The sequence below is a fragment of the Erpetoichthys calabaricus genome, chromosome 9 (genome assembly GCF_900747795.2).
Source record: "Erpetoichthys calabaricus chromosome 9, fErpCal1.3, whole genome shotgun sequence".
Lineage (NCBI taxonomy): Eukaryota > Metazoa > Chordata > Cladistia > Polypteriformes > Polypteridae > Erpetoichthys > Erpetoichthys calabaricus.
The window spans coordinates 117,966,934-117,979,401 of NC_041402.2; the positions used below are offsets into that span (position 1 = coordinate 117,966,934).

The 12,468-nt window shown below is 37.3% G+C and overlaps 1 protein-coding gene across 2 annotated transcripts in view; it reads left to right on the top strand.

Moving 5' to 3' along the window:
* Window positions 1-1,787: 1,787 nt before the first annotated feature.
* The window catches only part of LOC114658063 (protein LSM14 homolog A-like), a 94,002-nt gene continuing 83,321 nt past the window's right edge, over window positions 1,788-12,468 (top strand). Inside the window, exon 1 of one of the 2 annotated variants that reach the window (XM_028810087.2) lies at window positions 1,788-2,128. In XM_028810087.2, the coding sequence (XP_028665920.1) occupies window positions 2,008-2,128 (121 nt within the window). In that variant the 5' untranslated portion in view covers window positions 1,788-2,007. The remainder of the gene's footprint in view (window positions 2,129-12,468) is intronic. The other variant, XM_028810088.2, reaches the window with a different exon arrangement.

Genomic DNA, 12,468 nt, shown 5'->3' on the forward strand with positions numbered 1-12,468 from the left:
CTATGGGTTGGAAATGTAATTACTATGCATATTTGTTTTTACACTACTATTGATCTTCCCTTCATGCAGATTTCTAAACCAATGAGGAGATGTAGCTTATACTGGCTACCATTGCAGGGCACACTCAACCCTACAGTCACACTAGGCCCATATACATTTGACAGTTAATCTAACATTCACATCATTGGGACATGAGACAAAAACTGAGATACTTGGTGATAGTCCCAAGCGGAACATGCAAATTCTACAGAGACAGTAAGACACTTGTAAAAATGAAATTTTTAAATTGCAATTTTTACTAGGTTGCTTTAATTGAACTTGACTGTTGTTTTGACTAAATTTAGAGTGATCATCAATAAATAAAACACAGGAACAAATTGAAAAGTCTTAAGCATGCGTCACGCAGCTCAACTAGAGCTACTGCTGTGGGTGATGGTTTTAAAACTGAACCTTTCTGATTTCCACCTCCATGCTCGTTTATTCCTCTCCATTTTCTAATGCTGAGAAACTAGCCCATGTTTTTATTCCATCCCTCATCAACAGCTGTAACTCATTACTGGCAGATGCCCCTTCAAATTTTTTTATCACAGCTGCAGTTGGTTCTAAACTCTGCTAAAATAGTCCTCACAGCGACCAACAATAGTGAGCACCTAGCACCCATGCTGGTTGGCCTTCATCGGCTCCTTGGACTGAATATAAAATTCTATTGCTATCCTATAAAACTTTAAAAACCCTACTTGCACCAGAAAATTAGGCCAGTTACCTCCACCATCACTATATTCCTGTTTGACCACTAAGGTACACCAATTTTGGCAATCTTGTTGTAATTCAAACTAACCTGTGCTGAAAAAGCCTTCTATTGCACCTAGATTTTGGAACAACCTCCCTAAATGTATTAGATCAGCTGCGTCATTAAAAAAAAAAACAAACAAACTTAAAACTCATTTATTCAAGAAGGCATTTAACTTGCCTGATATTCTGATTCTTCTTTCAGTATACCCTTTCTGTCCAGGTGTTCAAGATGATTTGTGTTTGTATCACAAATTATGTTATTTCTTTGGGGTTTTCTTGTAGGATTTTGTATATCTGTACTTTTGTACAGGTTTATTATTGTGTGTTATTCTATTTCAGAGTTTTCCTGTATTTATCTTTATTTAACGTTCCACGTGTATGCGTTTTATATGTTGTTTCAAGTGTCGTATATACTCTGCTGTTCAATTCGAATTTCTGTGAAGCGCGTTGAGCATGTGCTATATAAATAAAACGTGTTATTATTTTACTGTTTCATGCGCTATTCTCACATTCAGCTATTGTATTGGAAAGTATGGGTGATGTATGTTGGTTGCACATAAAATAATCAACAATGTATAGTATGTTCGCATTTCGCAAATTACACCGAACTATTATGTCCCTTTTTGCAAACAACAGCGACCCCACATATTGCCAGAAACAAGATTACGATTAGAATGGCACGAAAACACTTGCAGGGCCATTAAAGTAACTCGTTCTTTTCTGACCTACTTTATTCTGATAAGAAATGGAATGCTAATTTACGTTGTCACTGCTAAGGAAAAGCTGTTTCATTCGAATGTGTGTCTTCAGTTTTTTTCTTATGAAATCCACGCTCTCATTCTTGGAGCTCCATTAAGCAAGGATGCCGTATAAAACACGGACAACTGCTGTTCCAAACAGCTGACGCAGCAGGTATCCGTCTACGTCACATTTGTTTTTGTTATTGTCTGACAGGCTAGTCACAAACTCGCCGTTATAATCTCGCGAGATGTCGCTATTCGTTCGCAACTCTCCGCTGTTAATGCGAAGGAAAATGAAGGCCGCCATATTGTTGTAGCAGCTAAAAGCAGCACCTGGGAACTCGCTTTAAGAGAAGCAACGAAAAAGAAAAAGGGAGAAAGAGTGACTGGTGTTTGCTGCCGTATTGAGCACCGACTCCATTTTAGTTTATTTCCAATACTCTCAAAGGAACTGTGTGGAGCGTCTGGAGTCATCATGAGCGGGGGGACCCCATACATCGGCAGTAAAATCAGCCTCATTTCAAAGGCCGAGATTCGTTACGAAGGGATTTTGTACACGATCGACACCGAGAATTCCACTGTCGCGCTCGCGAAAGGTAAGTCGGGAGCTTGATGGAAAGTGAGAGAAATAGGGGAGTAGGGACTCCGACTGCTTTGGTTGCACGCTTGCAGTCCGTGTGAAAAGATTCCAGAACGAACAAAGCAGAACGTTGCAAAATAAGAAGTCTGCCCGGGGCAGTGTTAAGTTCTTGGTGTCTATCCGCACTTTGCTTATAATTTATTTTGGGTGTTACCCGTTATTAACAAGACAACTACGGTAGAAAGAATGATGGCTTCTCAATTGCACTGCGCACTGCACGCGTGGAAATGTGCAGTTGAAGACCATATTTTGAAACCTCGAAAGCGCCATAACCGTTGAGGATTGTTTGTGCGTAAAACGTGAAAGAAATCATGTACTGTAGGTCACTTTTTGCGTTGATGTTCCGTATTTACTTGATATATCGTTATCTTCATCTTGCGAGCAGCTCTGCAGGCGCGCGCCGATCTCTTTTTGTTTACTCATTGGAGGGGTTTAAAACTAGGCCGCATCCTGAGTTGTTAATAAATCAAGCTTTTCTGGAACGATTTGTAGAATTGGAAATGGCGCTAATGTTAAAATATGAGGAGCGTGAGGCTAGGAGATTTTTTTATTTTACTCTGTTAAATTGTACCCCAAATGAAAGGGTACAGAATTTCTATGGGTTCATGATAAAGCCACGTAGTGAGAGAATGCAGAGAGCGAGTCCGCTTGACGTTTGACGCAAGCTTTTGATGTCTCCCTTCTTGTAAAGAACTTGTTTCGTAGCTTCTCCGAGCATCTAAGGGGGATTAATGGTCATGCCATCAGCTGTTGTTTCTACACCCTTGTTCCAGTTTCAACAAAATTTGGCATACACATCCCGTTTTGTCAGGGAGAGACAAACTATTAAGAGCCTACAGTTTTGACTGTGGGGTAACTTATGAGGTTTCCTTTTTAATATGGTGATTTTTAAGGGCCATCCTTTTTATGCACCATCCTGTATTTGAGCAATATGATTTGTCACCCATAATAATCGTCTGAGAAACATTTTTATTTTTATCAGTTATTATTTTTGTCAAAACTATAAACTCCTTAAATGAGTGCAGTGTGCAAATTGACTTGTTCTACCAAGTAGAATTTGGACAGTTGTCCCTTAAACTTGCTTTCTGGGTGATGCTGTGTGTTGCTGCTAGTTAGCAATAAACCTGGTAATCAAAGTTAGGTTGATTAAAATAACGGGGTTAAGTTCTGTTCTGTTAAATATGTTCTTTAGAGGAAAGGGATTTAAACGACAAATTAGTAAACTCAATTGTGGAAAGAACTAGTGAGACATTATTCATCTCAAAATTGAATCAAGCTATTTTGCGAATGTTATGTTTTGTGGTTAACAATATAGGGATGCTGTGATCAAAAAAATTTTTTTTTTTTTTTAAGGACTTATACTGATCAACGATTTAATGTTACCAGAACTATTGGCTTCCGGTTTTCTTTATTCTGTAGCTGTTTTTATAATACACACTAAGTTCCTTCTTAACCAGCCATATACAAGCCTTATGTTCTTGTTAAAGTAGTGTTTTTATAATTAAACTACATGCCATGGTTATTAACTATTGATTTTTTTTATTTTTTACTTAACATTTTCAATCCTGTTTATTCTAGACCAGGGTCGTGGTGAGGGGTTGGGTTGGGCAGCTTGCATAGGAAGCAAAGCAGGAGCAAACCGTGCACAGGGCACCATTCCTTTTCTACAGTAGTGCTGCACTATCACTATGCAGCTTTGCAGGCCAATATTATAATTTGCTGTCCTCCATATCTTCCATCCATTGCTCTGTTCATATTTTTACTATGGGCACAATAATAGTAGTAATAATAACAATCATCATTTGTTTTCCTAACCTGATTATCCAGGGCAGGATCACGGGGTGGCTGGAACCTATGCCAGCAAGCATCTGGTTCAAGGCAGGAACAAGGCCTGGCAGGGTGCCAATCTGTCACACGTGAACACACACACACACAAATGCACAAGGGCTGGTTTAGCAGTTCCAGTTCACCCAAGTTAAAACAGTCTGCACTTTAGTAAGTTCAGTACAGATACTTTATCGCAGGCAGAGTGGTAATGCAAAGCTGTCATTCCTGACTCACAGCACCACATTCTACATGCTGTTTTTATATTTTCCCTATGTACTTCTGTATTGATTGATATCAATGTCTGTGAATGTTGTCGCTCAAAAACATTGTGCTCAGTTCTTTTATTACCAAATCCTTGGCAAGAGTGCCTCATGTTGTATTAAAAACATCAATAAATAATTTGTGGTGGTTCATTCACGCACACTGCACATTTCATTTTTTAATTTTTTTTTTAATTTTTATTTTTTTTGGGGTATTGGGTTGTCATAACTCCACCCATGATGGCCACTGCAAGCAGACAAATGAACAAGGAATGTCTCCTTACTTTGATAAAATAGGACCAAATTTTAAGGTTTTTCTTTTAAAAGGGACACCAATACCCTTTGGCTCCAATATAACATGCAAGAGCTGGATAGTTATTTAAAAAAAAATATATATATATATAAATTATGTGCTTCATTTTCGAACAGTTTTATGTGTCAAACGTGTATATATACAATGATTGTGATGAAATCATTTTGAATTGAAAACACCAGACATTTCATTTAAAACAAATCTAGACCAAATAAACACTAGTGGTGAAAAAGGGTGCACACTGGAGACTCCATTTCTGCCTTGTTTTATTGTTGTCACTTTGTCATGTGTGCAGGTTTCTTTTTTGTATGTTTGATCAGGGAAGGAGTGCATCACAATTTAGTAATTGAGCAACATCACAAATGTTGAAGCAGTTTAAATGCAGAAAGGTATTGTTCATTTTAAAGGCGTACCCCAAGAAGAATATATATTAAAAAAATCCTGTGGGAGGGAATGACTAGGAGATGATACATGATCTTCACGTTAAGATCATGGAAGACAAATAAAAGACCCGCAAGACAAAAGAGAATGGCAGCAGATATAGAACATGAGATTCTTGCAAGACACCCCCTACTTACAAGCAATATCCGAGCACGGCCAGCAAAAAAATCAGTAGTGTAAAGGCACGCAGCACTCACAGATCCAGGGGTCTTAGTGTGTATAAAGTGTATAAAGGACAATACATTATAAATGAAACGTCAACGACTAAAGATCGCATTCGCGCAAACAAAAGGAAATTAATCATCAGGACCAGGTGTAATTGAAAAAAATAGGAGGACAAAGCGAGTTCAGAAATAAAAGGTAAAGAGGAAAAAAACAAAGTCTTTTCGCCTTTGCATCGTTCAATGCACAAAACGTAGATTTACACAATAATGGACCATACGCTATGAGAATCTGTGGTTCCGCAACAGTTAAAGCAATGACAAGTTTAATTTAAAAGAAAACACAATTCGGTCAGGTGTATATTTATGATCACAGAGAAGCGATCACAACGTGAGCAGCAGAGACACGAAGTGGCAAAAAGGACCGGCTGTATAGGCTTTAAAATGATCGGGCAGCGTGACAACAGCTGCCCCCCCCCCCCCACAACGCGAGCAGCATTATACGTCCTGCAAGAAAGAGATTTAACCACGCCCGGGGCCAGAAATAATGGACAATTATTGTTTTTACAACGTCACGCAAGACAAGGCAGTGAGCCGTCATTTAAAACAAGTCCTCAGACATCTAACCTAGCAGTTGTTGGATTGCTTTTGGCAGGCACGCATCATGTGCTCCCAGCTCTTAAAATAACGACATGTGACAAGCAGAACAGGCAGCACGTCCGCAGCAGAAAGACAGCAGATGATCCGACGGCATATCCTTAGCGTGCGTTCAGCCGCCTCCCCCTTCACAGCGCAAGCAGCGTTATACGTCTAGTGAGAAAGAGATGTAACCATGCAGGGGGCCGGAAATAAAGGACAAGTATTGTTTTCACAAAAGTTTTTAAAGTAAAAGTGAAATTAATGCATATGTAACAATTCCCATGAAAATAACAATCTCTTTAAATTGTAGATCTGGTAAACCAAACACAGGGGTGGGCGAGCGAAGCGAGCAGGGGGCAGAGCCCCCTAGTGTGTGTGTGTGTATATATATATATATATATATATATATATATATATATATATATATATATATAAAAATACACACACACATTCAGTCTTTTACCCTGTGTTGTTGTAATGTTTGAGTAAAAAATGTAATCTATTTTCACGGAGAACAGAAATATAAAGTTTCTGTTACTGTGCTCTTCAATTGGTTGGATTCACTGAACATTCAGGAAACAATATTAAAATCAGAGTTCCAGATGTAACTTCTAAAAGTTTATAGAGGTTATATTACCTCTTGCAGTAACATCTCGGGTAATGCTACATCTGAAAAGAATCTACTTAGTTGACAGAGTATACTGTGCCTCCAAGTGTTCAATTATGGGATCCCATGCATTCTGCTGTTCTAAATACCTTTTGTTGTCTATAACGTTAAACTCCATTATTTTATTAGTAATACATTTTGATTGTTACCTATTCCAGTACTATTTCTGCTTGTTCTCCACAGTAGCATTACTGCTTCCTGAAGCAGATTTGGATCCTTGAGCGGTTTTACTGCTTTCACTACATTGTTGAAATTTGGCGTGTTCAGCTGAGATCTGTACCCACTCACAAGTATCTAATCAAATTAGTCTTTATAAGCGTCTTTGCTTTAAATCCACCATGACTTTTTCATTGCAAATTTTACAGGTTCTGACACTTTAAAATGCTTCCAAACAGCAGCTCTTTTCTTCTTCGTTTTCTTCAGCAGTTTTCACACCCTCAGTTTAAAATACTCAACTTCATGAACCTGGCAGCCCTTTCGTACGGTTATAAGGTGACTACAAAATTACAAGCAGAAAATGGCAAATTTTGATTTAAGGCTGATTGATATTTTTATTGCTAATTAAAACACCCATAAAAAAGATTACTCCTGCCCCCTAATCCCCATGTCATGCTTTGAATGTTGTGAGCATACAACTGATAGACTGTATTTTTGGCTGAAATATTGCTATATTAATGCTTGCAGAAAATGAGAGTAGTTCACAGAAGTAATACATGTTAAAGCAAATTCAAGTGGTTTTTTTTTTTTTTTTTTAGTTTTTTTTTTTTAAGGTAATTCTTTGACTTCTGTAGAAGATTTCAAATATTCATAAACATATGTCAAAATAGCTTATCTGTGACCCTCTTTTTTGGCAGGCACCTAATCTTAAATAGAACATATGCAGTTGGGTCCATAAATATTTTTTCTAATTTTGGTTCTGTACATTACCACAATGAATTTTAAAAAACGGATGCAGTTAAAGTGCAGACTTTCAGATTTAATTCAGTGGGGTGAACAAAACGATTGCATAACAATGTGAGGCAACTAAAGCATTTTTTTTAACACAATCCCTTCATTTCAGGGGCTCAAAAGTAATTGGACAAATTAAATAACTGTAAATAAAATGTTCATTTCTAATACTTGGTTGAAAACTCTTTGCTGGCAATGACAGCCTGAAGTCTTGAACTCATGGACATCACCAGATGCTGGGTTTCCTACTTTTTAATGCTCTGCCAGGTAGTGATGGGCGGTATACTGGTTCATACCGAAAACCGTTTTTTTTTTTTTTTATGATATGGATTTTTCTTATACCGCAACACCGGTTTAAATTGCCTAAATGACGTTCGGAACGTGGCGCAGCGGGAAACTGTTCAAGTGGGGACCTTTTTCACTGCTACACCGCTAAACACATTTGTTGCACTAGGGCTCTTTTTCACTGCTACACCACCAAATAGTGGGCGGTAGCATAGGTATGCCGCGCGGTGAAAATAGACAGAGAGCATTCCGAAACTGAACTAAAAGTAAAGTAGAACATGAGGAACAGAAGAACTTTTGCCGAAAAAAAGGAGTCACGTCCGTCGCCTGGAGATACTTTAGTTGAAACAAGTAACAAACAAGTTGTACTTGTTTTTGTACTTGCTAGTGTATGTTTTGCTTGTATTCATCCTGCGATGTATAACGGAAGATATTTTTAAAGTTCTGAACACTCTGTCGGCTAAGTTAATAACTAGTTTTAATTTCACAAAGACATTTATCGTGTGGTGATTGGTTATGTGGAGAAAGAAAAAGGAAAGATAGGAACTGGGGTTTTGGTAGAGAGCAGGAATATCATGAAGTGAATGGATTCTGTGCGGTAATTGATGTAGGCGCCTGCTCTTAGTGCGGAGGAAGTCAGTTTAAGAAGCGTAGTGATTAACGACTGGGTCGGGGAACACTTAACACAAAGTGTTTGATGTGCTGTATTAACTTGTGACGGGGTTTGAGAAAATCTAGTAAATTAAACATTGATTTTAGGATGAAGTTTAGTTTACAACATTCTACTTTAATTAAAAAATAAACTATGAGAATAAAGTGGAAATGTCGACTTTAATCTTGACATAGTCAACATGTCGAATTTATTCTCGACATATAGTTTGTTTTTTTTTCTTCCGTGTCCATATTTTTTTTTCTTCACAGTGGCCCTAATGCGCTTCCATAGGGCTATACCACAAACAGCATTATAAATGCAAGTTGCAGTTTTTATTATTTATGTATATAGCTTAGCTTGAAGCAAGGTCCATATTAATGCAGTTTGCCTAAATGATGGTACAGTTGGTAAGATGTCGTCACCAAGTTGCACTTGTTTTATTTTATTTTAATTTGGTGAATACTGTGTAATGCACCTGGGCTTGAAGCCTTGAAGTAATGGTGCAACTATCAGTAATACTATTATATATTTTATTGTTATTATTTATTAGTTTAAATATTATGCAGTTTAATGATGGTAAAATTGTTTAAAAAGTCACTTTAACGTGTCAGTGGACAGAGATTGATAACATTAACAGAAAGTGTAGTTGGTTTACAAAAAATATTTACTATTTATTCCTTTTCTAAGACGTGTTCAGTGCAATCCAACTTTTGACAAACACCTCTGGATATTTTACTAAGTCTAAATGCCTCTTTGGATGGTTGAAAATATGTTGTCAAAATCATAATTTAAGCTTTTGCAAAATTTGTTCAATTAAAGGTTCTATATTTTGACTGCATCTGTCATGCAATGTTATTCCTTCTCTTTAGTGCCACCCCCTTGAAAACTATCACTTTATGGGGCCATGCAACCCTGGATTAATACTTGTATGCACATTAAAATGTCTTTTTGTACGATGTACAATTCTCATAACAGTCTAATAGGTTATTCTTAGCCAGTCTACTGCAATAATTGCAGTGGAAAATGTGGTTAACATCTACTCATGCATGGGGAAAAAAATACCGTCTGATGCCGTGAAACCGGCAGAATTTAGAAAAATACCGTGATACAGAATTTTGGTCATACCGCCCACCTCTACTGCCAGGCCTTTACTGCAGCAGCTTTCAGTTGCTGTTTGTTTGTGGGCCTTTCTGTTCGAAGTTTAGTCTTCAACAAGTGAAATGCATGCTCAATTGGGTTAAGATCAGGTGACTGACTTGGCCATTCAAGAATTTTCCACTTCTTTGCTTAAATAAACTCCTAGGTTGCTTTGGCTGTATGTTTTGCGTCATTGTCCATCTGTATCATGAAACGCCACCCAATCAATTTGACTGCATTTAGCTGGATTTGAGCAGACAGTATGTCTCTGAACACCTCAGAATTCATTCGGCTGCTTCTGTCCTGTGTCACATCATCAATAAACACTAGTGTCCCAGTGCCACAGGCAGCCATGCACGCCCAAGCCATCACACTGCCTCCACTGTGTTTTACAGATGATATGGTATGCTTTGGATAATGAGCTGTTCCACACCTCCTGCATACTTTTTTCTTGCCATCATTCTGGTAGAGGTTGATCTTAGTTTCATCTGTCCAAAGAATGTTTTTCCAGAACTGTGCTGGCTTTTTTAGATGTTCTTCAGCAAAGTCCAATCTAGCCTTTCTATTCTTAAGGCTTATGAGTGGCTTGCACCTTGCAGTGCACCCTCTGTATTTACTTTCATGCAGTCTTCTCTTTATGGTAGACTTGGATATCAATATGCCTACCCCCTGGAGAGTGTTGTTCACTTGGTTGGCTGTTGTGAAGGGGTTTCTCTTCACCATGGAAATGATTCTGCGATCATCCACCACTGTTGTCTTCCGTGGATGTCCAGGTCTTTTTGCATTGCTGAGTTCACCAGTGCTTGCTTTATTTCTCAGGATGTATCAAACTGTACATTTTGCCACTCGTAATATTATAGCAATTTCTCGAATGTTTTTTTTCAGTTTTCGCAGCTTAAGGATAGCTTCTTTCACTTGCATGGAGATTTCCTTTGACCGCATGTTGTCTGTTCACAGCAACATCTTCCACATGCAAGCACTACACCTCAAATCAACTTCAGGCTTTTTATCTGCTTAACTGATAATGACATAACAACGGACTTGCCCACACCTGCCAATGAAATAGCCTTTGAGTCAATTGTCCAATTACTTTTGAGCCCCTGAAATGACGGGATTGTGTTAAAAAAATGCTTTAGTTGCCTCACATTTTTATGCAATCGTTTTGTTCACCCCACTGAATTAAAGCTGAAAGTCTGCACTTCAACTGCATCTGAGTTGTTTCATTTAAAATTCATTGTGGTAATGTACAGGACCAAAATTAGAAAAAAGTTGTCTCTGTCCAAATATTTATGAACCTAACTGTATATATCTATAAACTGAATTCTAGTGCATATTATGAAATGATAGTGGTTTGCATAGGCTTCACATAGGGTACCATATTGTAATTCCCCCACACCCCACTCCAGCCTATCTTGCATTCAGACCTTTTTTCTTTACACTTTATCCCTCAGTCATTTATTAGTGTATAGTGATTTAAGTGTTATAAAAAAATACACATTTCAGAGGTGCTTATTATAGAAATGTTTCTTTGGATTCTAAGTATAGAATATTAATTATTCCAAAACAAAAAATCCAAAGGTTTTTAAGTCGAAATGTCTTTTTTATAGGAAATATAAATGTGTATGATAGGTATATGCAGTATGTGATAATGATACAGAAATGGCAGCTTATCCAAGATAATTTAATCTTTCTCTTTGCTAGCTTATTAGCACATGATAATATGCTAATTAATTTCTATTGATTGATTAAGGTGTGATACTCAACATTCCTTTAAGTTTTCCTTATTTTGTGTTAATTATAAAAGTGCTTTGAGTTGTTACACTCTAGCAAAGTTTTTTTATTTTTTTAAACTTTGCTAGCTTTCAGCTAAGTTGTATGTTCTTATTTTGTATATTTGTTTGTTCTGTTAAATCATTTATTTCACTTTTTGTTGTGATTATGAAGAATGCATTCAAATTTATATTCATGCATCACATTGTGTAGTAACATGGTCTAAAACCTTGACTTTTATTTTTAACCTAAAATCACGGTCAGATTAGCTGAAAGTGATCTTATTTAAGATTTACAGTGCATTATTATTTTGGTAAAATACAAACTAAAAGGGAAGTTCTATAGTTGATACTCAACATCCAAAAGCTCCATTCTTTTGCAAAGAGTGGAATAAGAATGAATTTTTGAAAATTGTACCCTCAACTCCTATGGAAATAAAATGAATATATAGTTATGTTGTGTGCCATTATTCAAATTAACTGGTATTAGTTGTGCAGGGACAATTTGATGCATATGTTGTCAGAGGAGCATTTATTTATGGATGTGACAGTACAATGACACAGCCTATATCAAAACCCAAACTTTCATATCTTCCTTTTTTACTTGCAGTCTTTTGTATACTGTACCATGACAAATGAGTAGCTTGTAGTAGCATTTATCATTTTTGAAAATTTGTGTAAACAGTAGATTGTTTTAACTTTAGCCCTATACTGCAGAAGTTGTGGGTAATTTCATAGTGATTTTTTTTAATACTATTCTGAATTTGTCTGCCAATAATTGTTTATCCTTGGTGGTTGTTGATTGCTAAGTATGTCACTCCACCATAGAGATATTCCATATTGCTTCATTTTTTTTTATTCTACAGTTTTCTAGTGTTTGCGTAGGCTTACTGACTTGAGGAAAGAATGCTACACCAATACTATAAACATATCAATTACAATATTAAAACAACCTGCCTAATATTGTTCAGGCTCCCTTCGTACTGCCTGCACATCTGTGACCTGCCAGAGTATGAACTGCATATGACCTCTGAAGGTGTCCTGTGGTATGTGGCACCAAGATGTTAGCAGATCCTTTAAGTCCCCTGCGTTGCAAGGTGCAGCCTCCCTGGATCAGTCTTGTTTTTCCAGCGCTTCTCACAGATATTCGGTCAGATTGAGATCTGGTGAGTTTGGAGGCTCTTTGCTGTGTTCATC